Genomic DNA, 27,460 nt, shown 5'->3' on the forward strand with positions numbered 1-27,460 from the left:
GGCTGCTGGGCAGAGGGGAGGTGGGCAGGGTGATATTGGGCAGGGCTGGGTGTGGGGGACACATCCCTCTGATGGCACAACACCATCACCTGGCAATGGCCACACAGCTGGGCCAGTGCCCCCAGACAGTATGAAAGAGAGCAGCCTCCTGTGCCTGCTGCCAAACCCTGGCCTGGGAGCAGCCCAGAGACATCCCAGAGGAGGCCCTTTGAGGAACCAGTGGAAGTAGCTGGAGAGGGCTGAGGGAGGAAGCCCAAAAGCTAGACTAGGCTCATGAAGATGAGAACAACCACCAGTTTCTGGAGGTGCCTGAGGGAATCAGGATTTTTCAGCTTTGAGGAGCACTGCAGAGCATCCCGCCTGGAGCCTGGAGGTGTAAGAAATGGGATGTAGAGATGTTGCCAGGGTACCCAGTGCTTTGGAGCACCCATTGGTGTCCTGCCAGGCACAGGGAAGGATTTCTGCCCCCAAGGTTGATCAGGCCAGGGGCATTTGACCACTCTCAGAATGCCCTGAGGTGGCTGCAGGTTGAGGGAGAATAGGTCTGTCCAGCAGTGTGGCTGGAAAGCTGTCTGGTGGAAAGGGGCTTGGGGTTTTGGGTGGACAAGCAGCTGAATGTGATCCAGCAGTGTGCCCAGGCGGCCAAGAGGGCCAATGGCATCCTGGCTGGGACTGGGGGTGCTGTGTCCAACAGGAGCAGGGAGGTGATTGTCTCCTTGTACTCAGCCCTGGTGAGGCCATACCTCAAGTATTTTGTTTGGTTTGGGGCACCTATTGAGCAATACAGGAGAGATGTGGAGGTCATGGAGCCAGTGCAGAGGAGGACAAGGAAGCTGTGAAAGGCCTGGAGAACAAATCTGATCAGGAGCGACTGAGGGAGCTGGGGCTGGTTAGTTTAGAAAAGAGGAGGCTGAGGGGTGACCTCATTGCTCTCTCCAGCTGCCTGAAAGGATGTTGTGGAGAGGCTGCTGGTGGTCTCTCCTTACAGGTAATTAGTTATAGAACAAGAGGGAACGGCCTCAAGCTGCCGCTGGGTAGGCTTAGACTGGACATTGGGAAGATATTTTTTTCCACAGTGGGAGTGGTCAGGCATTGGATCTGGTGCTTAGGGATATGGTTTAGGGGTGAACCTTGTAGAGTAGGGTTCTGGGTTGGACTTGGTGATCCCAGGGGTCTTTTCCAACCTGAATGTTTCTGTGGTTCTGTATTTCTGTGACATGGCCAAGGTGAGTGCTGCTAGGAACAGGAAGGTGCTTGTTTGCTGGGGGTATGGGACATCATTTGCCAGATATGTCATTTTTCAGTGAATTAAGAGGTCAAATCTGATCTTACTATGAGCCTACTAGTAGATACTTATTTCCAATCAGGAAAGCATTTTTGCAGAAGGGCTATGAGGATATGCTATTAAAAGTGAATTCTCCAGGATTAATGCCAGTAACAATGCCTCCATTTTCACAGTTGTCATGAGGCAGATTAAGTTTCTGCTGCCTTCAGATAGGACAGTTTCCATGTCAGTTTACTATTCCTCATGGTAATGAGTAGGATCAACCCATCTACCACAATGACAACTAATGCTCCTTCCCCACAAATCAATTAATCTTTCCTTATATTCATCAGCCAGATCAGCAGACTGATTCAGTTCACTGCTCAGCCCCGCAGGCAGGGAGAAGGGAGTGGGAGAATCCCCTTGTCCTTTGGCTGAAGCCAGCTGTGAAGAGCATACTGATGGAGGTGCTTCTGAGATGCAAGGGATAGCACAGGGTTGCTGAGGAGTGCAGTAAGTTGCTGCTCATGGGGCAGGTGGGCCCAAGCCACATGACAACTCTGGCACACGAATCCAGGTGGCTTTGCAAATGAAAAACTGAAGTGCAGTGACTAGCAAACAAATGAAATAAGCTTTCACCTTAAAAGTAAGGCATAAGATACACAGAGTATATGGGATTTAGTATACTGGGTGAGACAACAGCTGAAAAACAGAGTTTACAAACAGAGTGAAAGACATAGGAGAATTTTCTTACCAAGGCTTCTTCATGTGTCAAATGTCTGGTCTTCAGAAACATCAAAACTCCAAACTAGACAAAGGTAATATGAGGAAGCACTTTGGTTTTGACCTTCTGGATTAATTCCTGACCCCAAACCATCTATTCCAATCCAATGCCACTAAACTACCCAGTGAGCTCTCAGGCTGTAAATGAATCAAAATGAATCTGAGATCTTATTATGTGGAAATGCCATCTCTGATATGATATCCCATTTTTCTTTTGAAATTGGTCCCTATTGCTTTAACATTACAAAGGCAGCTTATTAAGTAGGAGATAGGGGAAAATCCTTCCTGGTAGGATTACTAATTATCCAAACTTTAAAGGTAACCCAGTTCAAACTATATTGCTTCTATACACTTCGGGGTTCTTTTGAAGATGGCTGTCTTCTGAAATAATTCATGAAGTATTCTCCATTGTCAATTGCCATTTCTTTAAAAATGAGATGCAAGTGAAGGTTTTCCTCTGCAATCTTTTTTTTTTTTTAAACCAACATGACAGCCTTGACATTCTCCCTTTGTGGCAGGAATGATCCCCTTTGGGGGTCCCCTTGGTTTTGTGTTTCGATAATTAAACATACCCCCCACCTGTCAGCTTAAGTAGTGTCTGATTATAAAGCATATTATTATATTAGTAGTAGTAATAATAAATGGATATACAAGTATTTTAAAGTTCTGGAGACTTTTGCCCCTGTCCATCTAAGATTGCTTCATTTTCTGCCGACACAAAGGTATGGTACCCGATTCAGCTCATATTTTGTAGCGACATAAATCCAGAATCACTTTATTGACACTGATAAAACAGATGGCTAAACCCAAGCTAGGCAGAACTGTAATTATATCTGCAGTGTTAGAAGTGAAGGTATGTTGTTGAAACATCTCCCTCTTCTCTTTGAATAATGTGTGGGTCTTGTAAATGTAAGTATCGTACTGACTATCAAATGTCACTCTAGCTTCTGGATAGGAAAGAGTATATGGTGCAAAAGGGAATATGCACGGAAGAACTATGAGAGCTCCTAATTAGCTATTATAGGATTCCATTAATCTCTTCAATCGACTAAAAGAATTATAATCATTGAGGTCCATTTGTCTTAAGATGGAAAGAAGGCTTAAGCAAAGCCTTTGGACTGATGATGGTGTGAGGCAATGTACTCTGTACATCTAGCTACATCTGTTGGTTTTCTCAGGGAAGGTCACATCCATCTTAAGGTAATGTCAGAGCAGATGTCATTCAAGAAGGCTGGTATATATTTTGCTGTAGATCTGACAAGCTGCCCATGGCTAAGCATGCATGTACCCCAGCTAAAAGAATTTGGGTTCCTGGGTGGGAGTCTGGAGTTGGAGGTTATAAATAGAAAAATACAGGCCCAAATTGCTTTAGCACTTTCCTGTTTTATTGGTTGGTGTAACAGGCTATATTTTAGGTACAGCTGCTTTCCCATGGCTCTGAGCAAGGGGCAAGATTGCAGCACAGCACAGCTTTAGGCTGCCTGTCCTCTTGGGGCTGTACATGTCCCTCAAGGAGCGGCCTCCTTGTGGATTCTGAGCAGAAGCTGCCAGATCTTGCAGTCAGTAGGACGACGTTATCCCAGAAGTGTGAAATCTGGAAAGGTCCTAAGCAGGTTGGGGTTTATTTGCATTTCTAACTTCCGTGGTTCTGATTTTCATCTTCCTAAGAGCAAACAACTAGATTTGCCCCAATATGGTTTTCTTGAGTTCATGGGCAGCTTCATCATCATAAGCTCCCTCTCACCCAGTGAGCTCGTATATGAACAATATTTCCTGTTGAATTTATTTCATGTTATCCACATTATCACATAGGGTAAGAAGCTGCATTGGGTTAATTCTTCTGGAGGGAATCCAAAGTGTAAATGCAGAAGAGAAAAGGAGGAAAAACAATAAAGGATAGTGAACAACAGAGAAGTGAATTAGCATTGGCTGTAAAGGTGGAGACATACTGCCACCATGCAGTGATGATGATAAAAAGGGAAATAACCATATTGTGCCGTGGATCTCTGGTGCAGACCCATCCTTGAAATTGGTGGGGATTCAATGGACCAGAGAGCACGTTATCTCTAATGTGTTTTTTGGCTCACAGATCACAATTAAAATTAAATTCTGCCTTCTGCAAAATTAAATTGGACACACTGGTCTGCTGCAGTGAATCCCTGATCTTGGTTGGTCTCAGCTGAGCTAGACTACTCGAGAAAGAAAACCAAATTATAACTATGGAACTTTTCTTGTGAAAATATGTGAAATTGCTATCATAGCGCGAGTTATTTTCAAGGAGCTCTAGGATGGATGGGTTATTTTTCAGGAGAGAATAGATCATTTTACAGGCTCTTGCTATTGTTTTGCGGGCTCTTCTTCCTATAGAACATTCCATTGAAATGTTTTGGCTGCAAAAATATTAATGCACATGTTGTTATGAGACGATGATGTGCTCAATATTACATAGAATAAATGTTATCGCTTAAATATTTTAAAGTGCCAGCACTTCTGCTTGCTGCAGCTTTCTGCTAAGATAAGCATACTCTTGTCAAACAGTTTGAATTCCTTATTATTCAGTAAATGAGCATGTGGTTAATTAAAGTAGCATTACTATACCGGGAGGTGATCAGATTGCAAACATATCTTTAACAATTGGCTCCTGTAAATAAGATGGGAGAGAGCTGGCTGAAACCTGAAAATGTCAATAGATGCGAAAAGCCACCTTAGAGCATGACCTGATAAAATAAGAGTAGAGGAGTAATGACATGGTCAATATTAACTGCCATCAGCTGGAAAGAAATCAGATTGTCAGGGATCTATAAAATTCTTGCCAAAGTAGAACCTCATTTGCACATACAGATCTTCATACCCTTTGCTAAGGAAAGCATATGTGACAGCTTAGAGGTTTTAGCTGCCAAAGATCTTTCACTCTGAATACAGTAAATGTCACATCTATTTATTTATCGTTAAATTTTGCTAAGTATCTGTAGAAATATTTGGATTTTTTCTATCATAATGTAGATGTATAAAAGGAAAAGAATCCAGATTATAATGCAGCTGTAGCACCAAACCATATGGCTGCTAAATGGGAGCAAAAATACACCACTGAAATACTGGAAGTAAACATAAACTGGATGTGATCTTCAGAAGAATATTAAATGGAATATATAAATACCAGAGCATTGCCATAAAATCATGCAAACAGACAATAGTAGCCATCAGGCAATAGACTTATTTCACATGCTGAAAGTAATCACAGTTGTATAGCAATTTATGTTTTCTAAATGCCAGACTGAAAATATTAACTAATGAATCTTGGCAAGCACAGTGTTTCACCAACTGCAGTGGTGGTTATAACAACATCTAGGCCTTTTTTTTTTTGACAGAGAGTGAAATAATGCAACCATCCTACAACCCAGCTTTATTAGAATCTGTCCAGAGTCTCAGGTGCTGGAAACAGTCTTGTTTGTCTTTAATTCAATTCAAGCCTTTGAGTTCTTTCTTTCAAGAAGATGTCTGTGGGTGATTTATTGGTATATTGGGTGGAATTTTCACTGCTGAGCAAGAACAAATGGTCCAGTGGAATACATATTCAATGTTATGAATAGGGTCTGGTGTGAGAAAGAGCTCAAATTAGAGTGGTTGTTCTGTTGCCTCTTCTTTTGCACAGAGACAGTTGCATGCTAAGTCCATTTGGATTCTGCATTGTTGTGTACAAAGGAAAAAGCTAGTGACTTTTCAGGAGAAAAGCCTGTGCCTCTGCTTAGTCTGGTAAAAACTGTACTTTAATATTTTGAGTCTCTTCAGTTCTTCATCCCATACACATCCACCTTCAAACTGCACCAAGAAATAAATGATCCTTGAACTTCAAATGAACTTGGTAAATTAGCATCCCAGGGAATAGATTCTCAATATTCATAGTTGCAGTAATTAGCATTAGAAATATAATATGAAGAGTTTACTCCGAAATTGGTCAGATTCATCAAGATTTCTTACTGCTGCTTATTGACCTGGCTCTGCCTCTGGGAACTCAGATCTGAGTGATAATGAGTGAAGATTTTCTCTCATGAAGTTTTACATATGAGACAAATGGCAACTCTGAATATCTCTTTCTTTCCACAGATGATATGGAAGCAATTCCAGTCAAGCAGTTTGTCAAACATATCAGTGAGCTGTATTCTAATAACCAGCATGGGTTCTCAGAAGACTTTGAGGTATGATTTAACAATCCACCAAAGAAATGTTGTTTTCTCAAAGTTAATTGTGCATTAAAAGTTAGGAACTGTGTGACATCTGTGTGACACTTTCATGTCAGGTAAATGCACTGCTCAAAAGTATGGGGAGAAATAGGGAAATAGCACTTTGCCACCAGGTGTGAGCAATGTGAGAGTGGACATTTACAGATGATTTCTATCCACCACAGATTTGGTTCCTTTAAGGGGGCACACACAACTTTCCTTTTTGTTGTTTTTTTTTATTAAATAGGAAAAGCTGCCTCCAATCCCCAAGGAACCACACAAAGATGCAAGCAGTTGTTTTTTAAGTCCAGGCTTTTCTTAAAAGCTGCAGTTTATTTTATTCTTGTTGGCCCAGAATTTGCTCCTCTTAGTCACACTGAGAAGTCCCATACCCCCTGAATAGCCCCAAAGGAGCAGAATAGTGCTTACTGTGAGCATGAGTAGAATTTGGTCTTTTATGAAAACCCAAATTATAGGTCAGCTCCTGGAGTCCTTGTTCATGCTTTGTTCAGACAAGAAAGACTGATGTTGAAGACATTAGTCATTTTGTTTGAGTAAAACCAGGGAGAAAGGCTTCAGGATTTAGTTGGTGGTATTTATCTAATGTTACTGTCTTAAAGTCTGTATCTTGTTTCCTGTTTAGGACAGATTCTGACCTATAAATCTGCCATAAATTAGAGATAACTCCAATGAAGTGAAAGTAGCTTTCCACCTCTGGGTTACCAAACCCATATTGTGCAAGGATGGTAAATGTATGAGGACATGTCCACAGTATGAGGACAGGCTTCAGAGTCAGGCCTTAATAATCACAGTTAAATATCCTGTGGCTAGTTTTTAGGCATTTCTTTCACTCAGTCTAATCACAGTCACTGCTGAACTTGGGAGTATTGAGAAGCAAGAGGAGGTCCAGGAAATGGTGTTGGAGCATGTCCAGAGAAGGGCAACGAAACTGGTGAAGGATCTAGAGCACAAGTCTATGTGGAGCAGATGAGTGAACTACAGTGGTTTAGCCTGGAGAAAAGCAGGCTGAGGGGAGATCTTCTTGCTGTCTACAACTACCTGAAAGGAGATTGGAGCAAAGTGGGGAGATCAGTCTGTTCTTTCAAGTAACAAGTGATAGGACATGAGGAAAGAACCTCAGGTTATGCCAGGGGAGTTTTAGGCTGCATTTAGGAAAAACTTTTCACAGAAAGGATTCTCAAGCCCAGGAACAGGCTGTCCAGAGAAGTGGTTTGATCACCATCCCTGAAGGTATTTAAAAGCCATGTAGATGTGGTGCTGAATGCCATTGTTTAGTGTAGAGCTGGCAGTGCCAGGTTAACTGTGGGACTTAGTGAACTTAAAGGTCTTCCAACCAAACCAATTCAACAAGTCTATGAAGCTGCATGGAACTGTGCTATTGGCTTCCTCACCAGCAAAAGGACATGTGGTTTGTATGCTGCATGTGCATCCAAAAGGCAGCTTTACTTGCAAACAAGGCAGTGAAACAAAATAGGTGGCCTAATATCGATGACTTCTTCACTTACTGCAGTAAAGACAAGACTGTATGCAGGAATTGTTTCTAATGGGATCATTTAAAACATTTATTGTTGCTGTTTTGTTAGTGTCTATAAAGAGTAGCTGCTTTGTCTGATGCCCAAAACCCGTCGTGTAAGTTAGAAACATTTTGTATTCATGAGGAAGGCAAATGTGTAAGGTGTTAAAGTGATTTAGTTCAATTGACTGCTGGCTGGATGGCTGAGCAGGAATATTGAGGCATTTAACAATGCTGATGGTATTCAGGACAAACATTTATTCTCCAGAGAGTAGAATTTGATCAGGATGATCAAATGCGACTCACTCTTCTCAATTATTTATGAATTGCGACCCCAGTGCTATTCATCACAGCTGGGTTTTACACCATTTAATTATTCAAAATAATCAGCAACACATCTGTAAACTTGGTCTGGCTTTAAGCAGGCTTTGCTTCAGCTGTCACAAAATCACTGCTATTAACAAATGTTGGACACCTTCTGTCAGTGTTTTACCAAAGAAAAACACTGTTCTAATAGCCTTATTTTACCTCTCCTCCTGGAGCTTCCTGCCATGAGTGCCATGCCATGGCAGCCAGTCAGAGAGATGGCTTTGGCCAATTAGTTCTTGTGCTGGAGAGCGCAGGGTCCTCTCTGAAGGGAAGTTAAACTCCTCCGACCACACTGCATGCGTCAAATTCTGTTCTCCATGCTAGCTTAAGATTTGGAGCAGCTGCTTTGAAGGCAGTGTAGCTACTCCAGATGTATGTCTCCATAGCTGAGGTCTCAGCTTCCTGAAGACTAAATTAAATCTACTCCCAGAATAAGGAGGAGGAGTAGGAACAAGGCGATGACTGTCTGGGATAAACCATCCAGCTCCCTCTCATTGCATATGTTCTGCCTTGCTGACAGTGGACCTGATTTTCTTCCTTATGGTTCATGGTGAGGGGAATGAGGAGTGAAACCCAGGATTTTTCACAGAGCCTGCAGGGGAAATGTTTCTCAAGTGCCAAAAAAGACTTGGAGATCAGAATTCCAGTTTTGAAAATAGCTGAGGGATAGATGAGCCTGAGCCTACATTTTATACAGTAGCTGTTGAAAGTGGCTAGTGCTGTAACTTCTCATGTCTGGTCATATCTAGCCACAATGCATGACTGGAATTGTATATGCCAGCTCCAGTAAAGACTTAACTAAACTTTTATGGAGAAACAGTAGGATTTCCAGCTGAAACAGAAAACCCAGTGTTACAGGCTGCCATCCTTGGGTGGAAAGCAGCACAGCCATACCATGTCTTTGTGCCTGGGAAGATTCTGAAAGGAGGTATTAGGTTCTGCAGTCAGATGAGCTTTTTGCAATAAATAAATACATACATACCTTCTTTTTATGTCTAAAAGGAAGGGAGAACAAGATGGCAAGAAGATGCTAAAAAAATCTGATCAATACTGCAGAATAAATAAATCTTCCCAAGGATAGCCAGCACATGGCACTTTTTTTTTTTAAAGGAAAAAAGGATCAATAATTTATTGAGAAATTTCTTGAGTAATTTCTACTGGAACCCGTGAAAGGAAAGACTAAGCTAGGCACACACATACTTTGCCTGAAGTAGAAGGCAAACATTCTCCATTTGTTTGTTGCTATGTTTTTGGTGTAAGTCTCTTCCTGTGTTTTTGGCAGCGTGTTGTGGGTTATATTGAGTTGATTTTTACGTGAAGAAGAACTGTTTGAAAGTAAGTTGTGTGGATACTCCCTCCTTCTCTTAAAATGAGCTGTAATTACAGGTAAATATTTTGTGAATGTGCTTAGGAAACATTTTACTTGCAGAGAAAGGAGGACTCTGAACTCACAAATCTTTCCTTGGAAAGTACATCCAAAATGAATTCTTATTCCCTTTGGGTAATCGTAGCGCAGGTAGGCATCTTTATTACCTGGTGATAGCTGAGCTTTCTTGTATATACAGAATTGTTAAGATTTCCTTTGAGTCCCATGAATTTTCACTTTTTGGTATAAACTGAAAATACAGGGACCAATTTAATGCTGAACAGCAAATAGCTTTTTAAAATAAAGTCCACAGTCATACGTTGCCAGTGCTGGTCTCTCGTGCAGCTCTTTGTATGCTACCTTGGAATTTCTTCAATTTAATACTGAAAAACATTCAAGGAGGTTTCTTGCTTACTCTTAGGCAGCTCCAGCACCCTCTTGCTATGGCATACAGGGTGAGGTACCACATTGGCCATTGGAATGGGCTGCCCAGGGAGGTGGTGGAGTCACCATCACTGGAGGTGTTTAGATAGAGACTGGATGGGGCGCTTGGTGCCATGGTTTAGTTGATTAGATAGTGTTGGATGACAGATTGGACTTGATGATCTCAAAGGTCTTTTCCAACCTGGTTAATTCTAGTCTAGTCTATTCTCTTTTCACAGGGAAGGACATGGGTGGGACTTGGTGGCAAGACTGAACAGGGATTGAGAGGTTTCCTGGGACAGAGATTGTATCTACTCCTCCTCTAGCCATCATTATTGTCTTGACTTCATAATGTTTAACAGACCTATCTTTGATAGACCTATCTTCCATACATTTCTAATTGCTTCTTGAACCCTTTTAGACTTCTGGTGTCCAAAGCATCCTATGACAATGAATTCCACAATTTGTTTCGCAAGAACAGACTTCCTTTTGTTTGTAACTCATGCCTAATAACTTCTCTCGGTGCTTCCTAGTTTTTGTGTTACGAAGTACATCCTTGCTCTCTCAAATGTCTCACATGATTCTGTCTGCTTCCCTCATATTCCTCCTTTATCATCTCTTTTCATCTGAAGAAGTCTAAACTGTTTGAGGAAGCCATTCTAGACTTACAATGACTTGTTCTCTTTGTACTGTTAATTCCTTTTCAAGGTGGGAAGGCCCAAACTGTGCACAGCATTTAATGAGTGAGTTTACTGCAGAGTTTTGCAGGAGGACAGTGATGTTTTCTGCTTGGTTTTCTATTACTTTCCTTCTTCCTAACATACTATTTGTTTTCTAACAACTACTGAGCACTCAGCTGACACCTCCAGGAAACTACCAGCTGTGACCCCAAGGTCTCATCACTGAATGGCAGCAGCAAATTGGGGTCCTGTCAGTATCTATAGTTAGGGTTGTTTTTCCCAAGTACCTCACTTTGCATATATCACTATTGAATTGCATTTGCCATTTTATCACTCAGCCAGTCAGCATTGTGAGATTGCTCTGCTTCCCTTCATAGACAGTTTTTGTTCTAATTAGCCTGAATCGTTTTGTATCATAAACACACTTTATCTCCTCTGCAGTCCATTTATGAATAGATTAGGTCCCTGTGATGAAATCTGAACACTGACAAATCCTGGGCAGGTAAGTCCCACCTCTAACCTGTTAGTGTAGAAGTCCAGTTTTCCTTTTGCTCCAAGACAGATGAATTTTTAAAGTAATGTTTTCTGAGAAGTCTTTTCGCAACCATTTTGGAAATCCAGATATGCCCTTCTCTTGCAGACTGTTCCTACCTGTTTCTTTAGGGACCTCTCCACAATGTGTTCGAGGCGTTCACTATCTCTGCTATTTATTACGGTGTCTAGCAGTTTGCCCCACAGAGAAGTCAGATTTAGTAGGCTGTAGTGCCTGAAATCCCTTCTGGATTTCATTTTGAAAACTAATGTCACATTTGTCATCTGCTGTTCCCCTGATAGCCTGCCTATATAGGGCATGTTCCCTCCAAATTCTTGTATCAAAAAGAGTGTGAAGAGCCACCTCCCACAGTAAAGCTTTTCACTCCCTCCCCCTGGCCAGTTACTGGAATAACACAGTAAGGGTTTTTTTGAGTAGTGTGCTTTTACTCTAAAAAAAAAGGAACACCAAGCCAAGAAATCATTCTCCATCCCAAAGCTAACTGAATTTTTATAGTACAATGCAGTATCTGGGCTTCTGAGATCAGACAGTTTTATTTCCCTCCTCCCTAATTCTGGAGTGGGTTGGTCAGTGCTGCTGTGGGAGCGATTAGAGTGGGTGAATGCAATCTCCGCAGACCTCTCCTGCCTTTGGCCATGTGAGTGCAATGATTCATTGCCAATTTGGAGTCTGAACAGCCTCGCTGAACTCAGAGGCAGGCTGTCTAGCTCCCTCATCACATAAATTGAAAATATCTTTATACTCCAGTGGCACCTTCTTCTAAATGTCCTAAAATGTAAGAAAATAGCATAAATCTATATCTCCAGTGATGTGGCAGGGATTTGCTAACGTTATTCTCATGGCTGCTGCTGCTCCAGGCAGGGGTCAGTAGCGGTTTTTAACCAGTGACCTCAGAATGTAATTCTCCAGAGAAAGGCTGCATTGAAGACAGATAACGCTGCACTTTGCACATTTCTTGAGACACTAAAAACACTGTGCAGCTCTACTGTCATCCCTTACAGATTAGACACAGCTTACACCAGACACATGCTTATAACTGCATCTACACCACGGAATTTGGCAGTGGAAGATGCCATTTCAAAAGCATGCTGCTAGCAGACATTACTGCACTGGGAAATGTTTTATAACCCTGGCCCAAAATTGCCATAATTAGAAGTATTCTCAGTTGCTGTACTGAAACTAAAAGGAAGCAGCACTGTGAAGCTGGAGGAGGAAGGATTGCTGAAGAAGAAAGTCTTCTTGGAGTTCTTGATTCTTATCTCACTGCCTGACCTACACTAAGAAACTGGCATTGTGAATTAAGAGATAAGGCTGAAAAGAAGCAATAAAAGGAGTTCAGGTATTTGGGCTTTCTGTTACGAAGCATAGTACTGCAGTCATGCCGAACATCTCTGCCTGGAAGCCCTGCTCAGGTGCTCTGACACTTCCCTGCCTAAGGAGGAGCAGGATACCTCAAGCAGACAGACCTCCAGTCTGTTGTTCATTTACATGACATTTTAACTATCTCTGCTGTTACTTCTGTGTGGAGTCCTTTTGGTTTGTTTATTTTCCCCTTCTTTCTAGGCTGTCCCCAGCTCACCTCCCTCTTGAGTGCCATCAGAGTGTTTGTACTAGTGCTAAATTATTGCAAAAATCTACACCATTCCTGTGGGATATCTTCAAATACTATCTGCTGTCTCTGTTGGCATACCAGTCTTCATGTTTGCTATGATAAAACAAACTGCAAGAACACTACCACAGAATTCTCTAATTCGGGATTAAAGTAAAAGATCAAAAGTGATTTCAGGGGTGGATGAACTAGCTGCCTCCATGCTGAAAAATATGACAATGATACCAAAACATAGCTATGGATCCTTGCTAATTTAGTCCTTCAGATTAGGATCTTTTCTTTGTTCATGATTCCTCCTCATTGCTATTCATAGGCTTTCACAGTTCAGCCCCTGCTAGGACATCAGACTGAAGTAATGGGAAACAACAGCAGCACTGCACTTATGGCTTAGACAAATCAAGAAACCAAGCTCTTGCTCAGTCACTGTAGCAAAACTTCTTGCTCAGACCTTTATATTGCCAGCAAGACACTGGAGCAGTTGATTTTACACTTAAATGGGAATTCTTTGAAGTTTAGAAGAAACTAATCTGTAACTTGTTTCAGAAAGGCAATGCAAATGGGTCGTTAAACCTGGGTGTATCAAATTCCAATTAGCATTAGCATGGACAATATAATTAAAAGGTAAATTAGGCATAATAGCAGAGACTAGAACACTTTTTACAGTAACTAACGGTCAATTGAAGCCATGTACTTTGGTTTCTTGGGCTGTCAATGGTAAGTTGAAAGGGCAGAGTAAGAGCCTGTATCCATTCATCTTTGGCCAGTAATGTGTGCTGCAAAGTTAGATGTGAAAAGCAGCAGTGTGCAAGCCACTGAAAGCAGTGGAAGAGTCTAGGCCAGATTAAAGAAAGCTAAAGAAAAGAGTCGAGAGCTGAAGAGTTTGTGGAAGACTTCTGGATGTGGTGATATGGATGCTATCTGTCCTGCTCCAAGGTGCCAGTAGTAGTTTTGTGCTAATTGGAGACAAGTTAGTTTAGGTTGCAGTGAGCTGACCGGGATCAGACCTGACCTGGTGGCTGCATGAAAAATTAAGTTGTAATAATAATATAATCATGGTGATGTTTTAAATGCAAATGAAAGACTTAGCCAGTAAGATTTAGAAATCCCAGAGTGTTTATTACATAAGCAACAGAAAGTGCTGGGAAAGTAACTATGTAATATATGTAAATGTGTAAAGTGGCATAATTAGGATGGTGACTTTTTGGAACTTTCTTCAGGGTGATATTTATTAACACCAGGCTGTCCTCTTCTGCCAAAGGGTAAATAGTGCTCTGAAGAGAGGCATAGATAACAGGCTGCAACTAGTCTTCTTGCAGCAATTTGTGGATTGATGAAAGGCAACCACTTTGACTCTAATAACAAAGGAATGTTAACTTATGCCTCACTGTCTGGTGAGGTGATCCTGTGGTTTAGTAATTTGCCATTAGACTTTGGAGAGATGAACCTAGGAGGGTAAGAGAGCATAATACCCTGCTCTCAGCCTGATCTGTGTGCAGCACAGCCAAACATCCTGAGTGGCCAACACAGAGCTGGAGGATGTCCTCAGTCACCTTCACATTAAACAATCTCTGCATCCCAAGGTATTGGTTGTGTCCTGGACCGGGGGAAGTGAAGTCAAAATGGCCTTTTATTGTTCTATGTTGACTTTCAAAAAGATAAAAAGAGTTGAGGTGCCCTGGCAACAGGGAGCTTTAACAGTCTCCTTTAGCTGTTACACAGTGTGCAGACACAGAAATCCACCATTAGAGCAGCTTCCCAGAGTATTAAAAATCATTTAGAATGTTATGTTTTAAGAAAAGCCATTTTCAGATGATCAGCTCTCACAGCATCAGACCTCCTTTCCCATTGCTGTGTTTTTCACCATCTTAGCTTAATCTTCCTCTTCTATTAACTTCATATTGGCCAGCTGGGAATATATACTGTTGAGAAAACAGTCAGCATCAACATAAAAAGGTTAATTAAAATGATTAACCTCACCAATAATTCCCTTATGGAAAAATCCTATAGAATCTAATAGAAAGTGATACATTTACTATGAAGTATTTAAACTGTCAGAGAAAATTCCTTAGCAAGGAGGTAATTCCCTATTAAATTCTATAACTTTTTAGAGTATTCTCCACAGAACCTTATTGGATTCATCTGTATTAAATTCTACAGCATTTGGCATAAATGTTTCAATGCTAATAACTTCTGAAAAAGACTTTTGTAGTGATGGAGGGACATAGAGTTTGACATGAGGCTTTTCAGAACCAGGAGGTTGGTTTTTAGGAGTGACCTACAGTGGTACAGCAATAATGTGACATGATTTCTAAATGAAAAGAATGGGAAAAAAAGGTGAAATGAAATTACATTAAATCAACCTAGCATGTAAGTAATGTTGCTTTTCCAGTTATGGCTTAGGCAGAACTGATCTTGCCCACTGTGTAATCAAAAGTCCCTTGCTTACTGCAGCTGACAGGCAGAATTAGGGGAAACACACACTTTAATGTGCTGTTTTATTTTATTTCTGTGATAAAAATGGAACTATGAAAATTCTATTAGGGCCAGCTGAGAATTTTGCTTCATTCCTCTTTCTCTTTGCCCAGCTCATCTCTTTGAATGTAGCCTGTTTCTCCCTATGGAGAGTAGGGGGAAAGAGAGAAGCAATTGTTATCTGGGAGTGTCATGTGAATATAAAAGCTATAAAATGTTCAAGCTTTTAGTATACTTTGCACTTTTAAAATGTAAATGCTGGGAAAGTTATCAAAATTGCTGTGCAAGTCCTTTGTGAAATGTCTGCATAATGTTGAACTCTGTTACATCTGCTGTTTGTATAGCATTTCTCTTGATAATTTTTCTTTGTCACTTAGCTCATGATCTTTGTAGCAGCTGCAACCTCCTAATGACTTTCCCTCTTAGGCAGGTTCTATACTGTTATTTTTAAAGCCTGAAGTATAAACTAATTTGACACTTCCCCATATATCCCTGGGGGAAACTGGTTCTGTTTGGTTCAATTTCTGGGACTCACAAAAGCTTTGAATAAATGTAGTTTCTCCCACAACTTTGTAAACTCCAAGCATTGATACATATTTCAAGAATGTGTTTTTGAACTAGGACTATTGACACTACTGATCAAAATGGGCTTAGCTGTGTCAGGAATAGATATGCTGTTGGACAGTGTAAACCAAGGGGTAGGTTAAGGACTCTAAAAAAAGTCAGTGGGAATTAGGTGTCTAACTTACAGCCTCAATTAGACAGAAATCCACATCTCTGGCTTCATGAACACCTTGGCAAGCCTGGGCTCTTTCTGCTTTGTAAATGTATGTATACATGGATACAAGCTTTTCTCTTGTTCGTTGTATCGTGGGCTGTTAATCAGTGTCCAAGCAGTGGTATTTAAAGTGCTTGCTGTTATCTTCAGAGATCTATTTTATTTGTATTTTATAAAAGGCACCTCTCTGCAGAGAACTAACAAAAGGTCAGTGCCAAACCTAAATGTCAGAAACTCTGTTCTGAGAAGTTATAAGAAGATAAGGTGTGCAGTGGTCAAAGCCTTTTGTTGAATTGGGTTTTGTGCTTAGTTTCTTACACTGCACTGGCCACTCTTGCCTTTAAGAGAATCTCTTCCCATCCCAAGACGGGTCAGAGTGAGGCATCACAAGAGATGCAGGCCAGAAGATGGATGGACTGCTGGTCAGAGGGGACAGTCAACCTTCAGGGTGCCTGAAGTGCCTCCATCACCAAGTTTGTGGACAGGAGCATATCCACACACCAGGGAGCAGCTAACAGTTTGGTTCAAGCAAGACATGTTGTACAGGACAATACTGAAGGACTTTGTGCTCAGTCCAGCAATTAAGATAACAATATTTTAAACATGGTTTCTGCAAGCTGTTGTAAAAGGAGATAAAATCAATTTTTTTTGGACTCACATATTTTCCATTCCAATAAATGTTATGCTTAGGAAGTGCAGCGCTGTACGGCCGACATGAACATCACTGCAGAGCATTCCAACCACCCTGACAACAAGCACAAGAACAGATACATCAACATTCTAGCCTGTAAGTAAACACAAAGGATCAACCCAAAAAGTCACTCTCTTCTTGCAGTGTGTGACTGGAAAAGCAGGTGGCTTCAAGTTACCTTATTGCACAGTAATTAATAAACACGTAAAAGTATGGCTGGGAGATCATTTCCCTCCTAAAGGCAGTGGACACTTTCACTTCTCTGGGGCCAGGGTTTTGCTCCACCTTTTGTTTTAAAATAGTTTGCAGTTTGATGGTCCAAGTGTAGTTTTTGAAGTATGATTGGTATGAAATTTTATGGAGGGATAACAGATAAATTGCTGATGGGCTCCTCTGCCCATCTAAAGGAGGGGCATGGCGGAGCAGAAAAGTTTTATTGATGATCCCTGGGATTTCCTTATAATCCCAAAGGTGCTAAATCTTACAGCATATGTGCTGTATTTCAAACTGCTTCAGCAGTGTGTATGACTTGGACAAACAGTGATCTTTGTAGCACGCTGCAGGCTTTGCCTGTATTCCTCTGAGAACTGCAAATCTGGATTCTGGTCTAGAACGCAGATTATTGCAGGTCTGGGATGGAAATGGGGTGATTTTTTCCATATCTTTCTCTGATGTGGAACAAATAACAGCTGCAGCAGTCGCTGTGGGTTTGGAACAAAAATGGGGAGCTGCCAATAAAAAAAGTTCACAATGTTCTGTGATTCATAAATATTGCAATAAATCTTGAATATTTTGATGGCATAGGGAGGAAATGCATGTCTCTAACAGATTCTCAGAAGTAATCAAGGTGCCTGCTGAGGACCAGTTCCCAGACCTGTAAAATCTTTCTATCTGGCCTTGGGCAAGAGGAATCATTGTGGTTGTCATAAGTCTGATTTTAGACATAGATGTCTGGTCTCTCTAGGCAGAGCAAGAAGTACCACTGGAGCAGAGACTCCAGTCCTCCAGACTGCCTCTGGAGGAACCTCTCTCTCTCTCCATTGGTGCTCAAGAAAGGCAACTGAAAACAGATTCTTTGTGCTTAAGATAATTTTAAGTCTCATCTCTGCATGTGTTGGAAGGGCCATACAGCCCAATGCTGCTGCCTAAGAGCAGGAGAAGGACTGCAGCTTTTCTTCTGATTTGAGCCAAAGTCAGGCATGTGGGTGGAAGAAAAAAAGGAGCTAAAGAATGTAATCTAAAGTGAATCCTCTTGATGTGATGAGGGTAGTGAAGGAGTGAGGACATTCACTCAGCTCCCAGAGCCAGCAGAGCTGTCTGCACCCAGCATTGAGTGGAGGACAATTCAGCCACTGAGCCAAGCAAAGGCAGCTCTACTGCCTGCGAGAGCTGAGACAGTGTCCCTCCACGGTGTTACACAGCCCTGGGGGGCTCTGGCTCTGTGAATCATCTATCTCTGTGAATCACACTACACTGTGTGATGTGGATGATCCTAGAGATCATGCTCCTGAGGCTCCAGTGTCCTTTAAAAACAAGCTGTTCCAGCATGAACCACATACTTTAAGGGATGTAAAGCATGAGGACCTGCTACCATGAGCAGATGACCAAGAATAGGTACACCCACCTCCCCAATGACTTCAGTCCAAGGCCAATTTCTTCTGTGTATTAATAAGTGCTACTCTAATGCCTAGGAAATGGGATTTTTACCTGCAGTTCTGCACTATTTCCTTAATGCCTCACTGCTCTGTTTTTTATCCTGCAGATGATCACAGCAGGGTGAAGCTAAGGCCTTTACCAGGAAAAGATTCTAAGCACAGTGACTACATTAATGCTAATTATGTTGATGTAAGTTGTTTGAATTGGTTTTTCCTTCTCTAACTCTGAATCCTTCCGCAAGGAGGAAGTGTTGCCACTTGAGATGCAGTCGTGTTTTCCAGCTTCGCCTGATAATTTTGCTACTATTCTGAACGAGAAAGGCACCTTTCTTTGTTACCTTTAAAATATTAATATGTCTGCCATGATCTTGCTTTCATCTAACTTGGCATTATGGTTTTACTTTGAAGGGTTACAACAAAGCAAAAGCCTACATTGCTACCCAGGGACCTTTAAAGTCTACCTTTGAAGATTTCTGGAGGATGATTTGGGAACAAAATACTGGAATCATTGTCATGATCACCAACCTTGTTGAAAAAGGAAGAGTAAGAGATTTTCTAGTTTCTTAGAAGTTGCTCCTTACCACCTCCCCGAATTGTGTGGGAAGAATTTGTTTTTAAATGGTTTGGGGTGATAGATATTGATGTATAATATATAACCTTCATAACAGAGGGACAGCATAACCAGCCATGATCTGACTTATTTTTAAAAAGCTCTAAATGCAAGTATAAAGCAGCAGGTTGAACCCTTAGCCAACCCAGCCAACTCTGTCTTTGTTCAGAGAAAATGCGATCAGTACTGGCCGACGGAGAACAGCGAGGAGTACGGCAACATCATCGTCACGCTGAAGAGCACAAACGTTCATGCCTGCTACACTGTGCGCCGCTTCACAGTCAGGAACACAAAGATGAAAAAGGTGAGAAAGCCTTCACTGTTCTCATCCAGGTGCCTTCTGTATTGTGTAGGATGCAGGAGCAAAACTCAGCTTTGCATAGGCAGCTTGAAGTAGCAGGTAGAGGGGGAAGAAGTAAGCAAAGCCAGGATGACAAGGAACCTGGTGAAAGATTTCATTTCTTTTTCTCAAGTTCACTGCTGTTTTGGTGTCACAGTTATTGCTGTTATTACCTGTCCCCCCATGTGCTTTTTCCTTGAACTCTGTCTCCACCTAGCAGGAGGCAGAGCTGCAGAAGATTTCTTGCAGCGCTTTTTCAGCTGAGCAAGCCAGCGGCATTGAGTATCTTTCTAAGCTTCCCTTCCCTCCCCTCATCTTTGTCTTCCTTCTCTTCCCTCCCCTCATCTTTGTCTTCCTTCTGTGCACAATTTGCACACAGGGTCAGAAAGGAAACCCCAAAGGGCGGCAGAACGAGAGAACGGTTATTCAGTACCACTACACTCAGTGGCCTGACATGGGTGTGCCAGAGTATGCTCTGCCTGTGCTAACCTTCGTTAGGAGATCCTCTGCAGCCAGAACCCCGGACATGGGACCAGTGGTGGTGCACTGCAGGTATGGTGGGTGTGATTAACTCTTTGTGGCAAACATACCTAGTGCACAGCACATGCTCTTTCTATGTGCTGGCTATGACAAACGTTGTATGTTATTAACGCACAAGGAATGTGCAGGCTCCATGGAGTGCAGGCAGACGTGAGCTTATTTCACCTACATCTGAAGACAACTCCAATGCAAAAGCTTCCCAGTTGCATTTGTGTCATGATAGTGAGCTGCTGAGCACTGATTGCATGGATGTGGTTTTGCAGTTGCTTGTTCAAAGCTTGTTTGTAGCCTGCCCATTCAGTGTGTGGGCAGGCCAGGATCACCTCTGCTGGCAGTTGACCACGTGAACAGATGGACACCTGGGCACGTGATTGTTGCTAAAGCACACTAACATTCACTGGAACTTGTAGTCAACAGAGGATTTCCCTGAAATGAGTTAAGGGATGTGGTTGTCTTCACTGTATGTGAAGGGGCTGCATAGCCATAACCAAAAGTAATGGATGGTGAGAGTCAGAGCTCCTTCCTGAGCAGAAATTGGGAAGCTCTGAAGAGTTTTGCTCTCTGCCCTCTCTCTTGGGTCCTCCTCCCCTTCAAGGAGTCCTGCCTCCACAGGATTACCCCCTCTTAACGCTTTTGCATAGTGCTGGTACCACTTGCATTTCCAGAGCTGGATTACAGCTCCACTATGAAATTTAAGCCTTACCTCAAGACTGAAAACAACCAGGGCAGTCCCACAGCCTGGAGCAACATAGATGGTCCAGGAGAGCAGCAGTTTGGCATAGGGTGTATCTCTTTATGGCTTCTTCTAGCCAGTACTAGTAGCAACAGTGGAGACAGGACAGCCAAGTGTCAGACCATGAAATATATACCTGGTAAAATTCCCAGAAACCCAAAATATTTTGTTTAGAAACTTTCATAATTGGGGCTGGCAAGGAAATGAAAATCTGGACAGGAAATACCTATTTGGTTCTGGTCTGCGGTTGCAAACAGTCACTTTGGTCCAGCTGTATGACACAGGTTTCTCTTATGTCTTCTGTAGTGCTGGTGTTGGCAGAACTGGTACCTACATTGTGATAGACAGTATGCTACAACAGATAAAAGACAAAAGCACAGTTAACGTCCTGGGTTTCCTGAAACATATCAGGACACAGCGCAACTACCTCGTCCAGACAGAGGTAAAGATTGCAGTGGGGCTGGATTTAAAGCCATTTTTATGTTGTACTCAAAAAGAAAACGGATTCTTCCAGTTACATCCCTGTGAAAGCTGAATATATCACCAGGCAATTTTTGCAGTGGAATGTCTCTTTTCTAAACCAGAAACTTCAGATTTTGCCTTTGACTTACTTGGTTGTACATGCTACACTTGTAAATGTTTATTCTGGATTTGGCAGTATTTGCATGGGTGGCTTGTTTTGCACACCCTTTCCTTCAGTGTGCTCTACCCCTCAGTTAAAGCCAGCTGTTTATTTTATTCCAAGCTCCTACGTGACATGCTGTTGTTTTTCTAGGAGCAGTACATTTTTATTCATGATGCCTTGTTGGAAGCCATCCTTGGGAAGGAGACTGAAGTATCTGCAAACCAGCTGCATAGTTATGTTAACAGCATCCTCATACCTGGCATAGGAGGGAAGACACGACTAGAAAAACAGTTCAAGGTAAGGCTTATCACTGCCATCCAGAGGGACTTAATTTCCCTACTCTCTTTGGTATGGCCTGACTTCACTGTCAGTTGTCATAGATAAGGAACCAAACCAGAACACTTGATCAGCACAGCATCTTGAGAACTTTAGTCCTCAACAGTCTAAGCTACACTGCTGGAAATCAGTGCTAACACTCTTGAAGTCAGAGGTAAGAAAACAGACATGGACACTTTGAAGCATACCACTGGTCTCTGTCTTAGCTAGGGGGCTTGGAGGTTCCTAAGTCTCGAGTTAGCATGACTGGAAATCTTCCTCCAAAATGTGGCTCTCATGCATATACATGGAGAAAGACATGAAATGAGGTTCTTAGCACCACTACTCTGTGAGCACTTGAGAAAGAATCAAAAATGTTTTAAGACCAGGAAACAAAATATGCCTGTCTTATTGCTAATAACTTTAGTTCCTGCTTTCTCCCTAGCTACTTTCATCCTGGCCAAAGTGGTTTTTTTGGTTTGGTTTGGTTTTTTTATTTCCCAGATGTCCCATTTGAAACCTAATTTTTTCTGATTGAATTTTATTTGAATGCAATTTTGTGAGACTAAGTATCAAAAGAAGGGTATACTTGACACCTGTTTTCACAGCTAAGCTCACTCAGTTGTGGACTACCTAAGGAACTGAAACTGTTAAGTTGTACCAAGTGCCAAGCCATTCAAACAATGAAGCCTCTTCTCTGAATTTACTTACAGAAATCTCAGTACTTCTCCATTAGTCAAGACATCCCAGATGCTTTATTACTAAATCAAAAAACAAGCACACAGATTTGCACACAAAATGCAGCAGGAGAAAAAAGATTTTGTATTAAACAAAAAAAACACACAAACATATGCTAGTACAGAGATGAGTTGGGTGCTGTCTTGTGTAGAATGCATTTGAAACTGGGATGTGACAAGCAGCAATTACTAAATCTTTCCCTTGTTTCTGTGCCACCACAAAGCCAGCAGAAAATAACTTGTGCTCATGCCCTGGTGCAGTAGTTTACATTCAACCATCTTAGAGCAAAATTACTCTGAGTAGTGAGTGGCTGGTGCAGGAGATGGAAAAGCCACCTTCACCCTCTTTGCTCTGGTAGAGTGTCCCCATACAGAGGGAGAATACTCAGATACACCTCCCTGCCTTGTTTTTGTGCCTCATAAGCAGCACGGAATGAGCTTGGCAAACCAGAGAATTTAACCCATAGCCTTCAATCTCAGATACTGGCATGGTGGGCTCCCCATAGGCCTGGCAAAAAAAGGCATTCTACAGGAATGATTTGGCTTCTATTTTAGAAGAAAACACAAAAGTTCTGTTGTTTTGAGGCCTGCTTGTGACTGAGTGTATCTGCAAAGATAACTAAACGTAGTGTTCTGTGAAAACACATTTTTATGGAACTTCATTTTCAGGGTGTTTCAGAGCTGAGAGCAGCAGAGATCTTTTTATCCATTAAACACATTGTATGAAAAGGATGGTTTCCATTGGCATCTTGAGTACTTCAAACAAGTTTAACAATGCAGTTTATTCTTCTACTGATGCATCTTCGCAGGAGTTGGCAAAGAAACCTCCTGTCTTCACTTAGTGTGCTGCGAGGACTGACTAACTACTTGATTCTCTTTCAGCTGGTTACACAGTGTAATGCAAAATACGTGGAATGCTTCAGTGCTCAGAAAGACTGCAACAAAGAGAAGAACAGGAACTCATCAGTCGTGCCATGTAAGATCACATCTTTGGTTTGATTACTGCCTAGCATAACATTTTTGTACTGAATTCTCCTGGTGTTACGCATGAAAAGGCATAGCCACTAGGAAGCAGAAATGTAATCTTTTGTTCAGACCAAGATGTCTTGTCTTTCAGAATTATCCTGGTGAGACTGAACAAAGGAAAATAGTTACAGTGCCAGCCAGATATACTGTCCAAGTGAAATGTTAATTTGAAGTGCTTAAAAACTGGAATAATTAGGTGGGGGATAAATCTGTGGAATACTGAGAGAATTACTTTGATACTGCTCTCAGCTCAGGTGAAATCTCCCAGTGTGATTGGTAAAAGTTGCTTGAAATTCAGCTACTACAGTCAATTTCCACGTGTGAGCCTTCCCCAGATTTGAGGGTATTCAGTGCCTGAGGCCACAGATTCAGAGTCATTAATATGGAAGTTACATGTACCAAGGAGTACAAATTTACACCAGCCAAGTACAGGCACAACCTCATGACCGTCACATTACCCAGCATACAGGACACACAGGTCAAGCCAAGCTAGCATGCAGTAGTCACGGCACAGATATAGTCCACTGTGAAGCTTGTTAATAAGAAGGAAGTCATAGGATCATATAAAGGTTTGGATTTGAAGGGACCTTAAATTTCATCTAGTTCCAACCCCCCTGCCATGGACAAGGGCATCTTCCACTAGACCAGGTTGCTCAGAGCCCCATCCAACCTGGCTTTGAACACTTCCAGCAATGGGGCATCCATGACTTCTCTGGGCAACCTGTTCCACTGCCTCACTACTCATAATGAAAAATTTCTCGGTTACATCTAATCTAGATCTACCTTTCTTTCAGTCTAAAACTGTTACCCTTGTCCTATTACTACACTCCCTGATAGAGTCCCTCCCTATCTTTCCTGTACTTTAAATACTGGAAAGCTACTGTGATGCCTCCCTAGAGCCTTCTCTTCTCCAGGTTTAAAAAGCCCAACTCTCTCAGCCCCTCATGGGTGCTCCAGTCCCCTGATCATATTCATTACCCTCCTCTAGACTGACATGAGCAAGTCTGTGTGTTTAAGCTGGAGGATCAGTCAGAATATATCACAAAACCAAATGTGAGCGGGACAGAAATAGTCTATAGAACGTTGTGTCATGTAGCTGCAGTCATTTCGATTTGGCACTGGGAAAGCTGTCAGTTGGTTTGAGGATGTTGTTGAACTCAGCCCTCAAACACAGAGAAGTGTAGGTCTACTGAAGAACACACACACACTTCTGGATGATTACCCATTAGGGAAGGGGTTTCTCTCTGGAGGTTCTCTCACCCTCCAGCTGGGAGGAGTTAAGTGATGGTAGTGCTGCAGAGCGGGAGGGGAAACAAAATAAATCAGCTGGGTTTGTGTGCTGCTGGAGACAAATGGAACACTACAGTCAAGAATTACCTGAAATCCCCTGTTATCACTGCATATACTGTTATTTGGTAATTCAGCCTGCTGTGAAAATCTTTGCTATAGTAAAATTTGATTCCTGAAATTACTTTGTCCTTGTGGGAATATTGTGCAACATTCTCTTTTATATCCTGTGTTAGCAGGCAATGCTTTAACGCAGTTAAAGTGCTGGCCTGCTCCTGCGGGAGATGGGAGCTGCACACTGCTTGGTTTGTTAACATCTGAGAAATTCTTACTTTCTGCATTGTGCCATGACCAGACTTTGATTATTTTTTCTTTCTTTCTTCTTTTTTTTCCTTTTTTAATCTTATAGCTGAGCGTGCTAGAGTGGGCTTGGCACCACTGCCTGGAATGAAGGGAACAGATTACATTAATGCCTCTTATATCATGGTGAGGAAGCCAACACCTAATTACAAAGTAAAATCAATTCTAAGGTGCTAAATACCAGATGCCTGTAATTGTCTTAATTTTGTATGTAATGGCTGTGTATTAACAGATGAGATTTTAACACTTTCCCCATAATGTAAAGCTATTAGCTGTGTTTTATTAAAGATTGGTGCCTAAAAAAAAAAATTAAATACAAGATGCATTTAGATGGAGTGTGTATTTCCATGAGATACAGTCAAATAAATACTGGGATTTAGAGCAAAGGAAAACAACAGGGACTCTTCAGAATGAAAATGGAGCTACGAAATTACAGTCTGTGTGAAAATATTGTGGAATAAAATGAAATAGGGTCATTATGTGTCCCCAAAGATGAAATTAATGCTTTAAAAGTATTGAAGGCACTAAGTAACTGTGTGGTTTGTTTTGCTGCAAAAGGGCTACTACAGGAGTAACGAGTTCATCATAACCCAACATCCACTGCCACACACAACTAAAGACTTCTGGAGAATGATCTGGGATCACAATGCACAAATCATTGTCATGTTGCCAGACAACCAGAGCCTGGTGAGTTAAAGGTGTCCCTCCCTCAACAGTACCATAGGCACTGAGCCCAGCTGGCCACCAGCATAGGCTCATTTACTTACAGGCTATGGCTATTTCCTGGATGAAAGAAAAAAAAAAACCAATTTTTGACCACTGTCTCAAACATTGCTGTAAACTTGTTAGAAAAAGACAGGTTCCAAAGTGTGGGGCCTGCTTGTTGCCCTCCTGAGCTGGATGAGCTACAGTGCTTACAGGCAGCATGCTGGTGATGATGACCCCTGTGAAGCCACTAAGGGCTACCTGGCTGGTAGGATGCAAGGCACTGAGGTTACTGGGTGGCCATGGGTGAAGACTTGGAAAGGAGCAGAAATACAAATGCTTATTTGCCTGGGAGCTTAAGACTCAGGCCATGCAAGACCGTGGCTGTGCAAGGTTACAAATGCTACTTTTGATGAAAGTAAAAAGCAAACATGTATGTTAATTTAAGTGGAAATAATGAGACACAGAGAGAATAAGGAGACACAGGTGAAGTGCTAATCACTTCTTCCAGATTTGCTAACATCTCAAGAGGACACGTTGAAAAGGATTAAGAGCTAAGTGGTTCATTTTTTTCATGCACGCATCACCGAGGTGAATAGACAATTGTAGCCAAGAGTGGAAGAGAAACCACCTTCATTACAGCAAGAAAATAGCAGTCATGAGGGGCTACTAAAGAGGCAGCAGTCAATATGCTTCCTGTGTGTGGTGTGGTGTGATGAAAGGGATTGCAGGCACTGCAAGGCAAAGAGCATTTGGAGAAATCCAATTGAATCAGAAAGTGCTAATGAAATGAGAGTGTGTCAGGTGGAAATGAAGAGACTGATCTTGTCTTTAGAAGTACATCAAATTGCTCTGGAGAACAATAGTGATTAAAGGGTAAAGGAGAAACATTGCATTCAGCCACATCCCTTGCCTGGTCCTTTCTTTCACCGTCACTGTTCCCAGGGTGGAGGTTGGTCAGCAGGGCATTGACATCCATGTATTGGCTTAGTGGTTGGGTTGGGTTGTGTTGGCTGGCAAGGAGGGGTGGCACAGGATTGAGACAGCATCAAGGTGCTGAATGTATAACGCCAAAGGATAAGATGAGGACCTGTTGTTACATGGCCAGAGAGGTCACCTCCCTGGCATTCAGTGATACTGCACTGCTTGCTGGCACCTCTGCTTTTTGAGAGCAGAATTGTCAGCATGCTCGGGGGACTGAGGACCCTAAGTCTCCCTTTCAGAATAAACAGTGTCTTGCACATCATGTGCATCAAAGCTCCAGGCCCACAGAAATAAGCCTGCTTTTAGAGATGTGCTCATGGCCACAGCAGGATGAAGGAGATTTGTAGTTCCTGTTTTCTCACGAGTAAAATGTGGGCTGTTCAAAGTGCTGTGCATGCTGCCAGGGTAGCCTCTGTGCTTATGCTGCAGGGACAGCAGACCCCGTGAAGCCAGGAGGAGAAACAGGCTTTGCATGTATGTGGTGACAGAGCCTAATTTCCTTTCTCTGCAGTAAATTAGGAATTCACTGTTATGTTTTTAGGGAATAGCTTTGACAGGATGTTATCTACATCCTGTCAGTTAGGCTACTTAAGCACTGAGCTTCTTCAACCATTCACAGTCTCACTGAGATTTTAGTCTTCCTTCAGTAAAGGAGTTTTGCTGGAGAACTTGAATTAAGTTAAGCCAGTGATTTTTTTTTGAGAATAAGAATATCTGGGGTTTTTTCCTTCCTCCTCACTCCTCCCCTCACTCCTAAAAATTCAAGCCCTACATAAGTATCCATCAATCTTATACTTAGGC

The 27,460-nt window shown here is 42.0% G+C and overlaps 1 protein-coding gene across 1 annotated transcript in view; it reads left to right on the forward strand.

The window, feature by feature from the left end:
• The window catches only part of PTPRG (protein tyrosine phosphatase receptor type G), a 427,661-nt gene that overhangs the window by 389,347 nt on the left and 10,854 nt on the right, over window positions 1-27,460 (forward strand). Inside the window, exons 15-25 of the mRNA XM_068154239.1 lie at window positions 6,152-6,243; window positions 16,742-16,838; window positions 18,505-18,587; window positions 18,806-18,940; window positions 19,177-19,311; window positions 19,727-19,899; window positions 20,927-21,062; window positions 21,396-21,542; window positions 23,180-23,273; window positions 25,020-25,096; window positions 25,529-25,657. Coding sequence (XP_068010340.1) covers window positions 6,152-6,243; window positions 16,742-16,838; window positions 18,505-18,587; window positions 18,806-18,940; window positions 19,177-19,311; window positions 19,727-19,899; window positions 20,927-21,062; window positions 21,396-21,542; window positions 23,180-23,273; window positions 25,020-25,096; window positions 25,529-25,657 — 1,298 coding nt within the window. The remainder of the gene's footprint in view (window positions 1-6,151; window positions 6,244-16,741; window positions 16,839-18,504; window positions 18,588-18,805; window positions 18,941-19,176; window positions 19,312-19,726; window positions 19,900-20,926; window positions 21,063-21,395; window positions 21,543-23,179; window positions 23,274-25,019; window positions 25,097-25,528; window positions 25,658-27,460) is intronic.

The sequence above is a fragment of the Melanerpes formicivorus genome, unplaced genomic scaffold, assembly GCF_026170545.1.
Source record: "Melanerpes formicivorus ecotype bairdi unplaced genomic scaffold, bMelFor1.0.p_v2 SCAF_28, whole genome shotgun sequence".
NCBI lineage: Eukaryota > Metazoa > Chordata > Aves > Piciformes > Picidae > Melanerpes > Melanerpes formicivorus.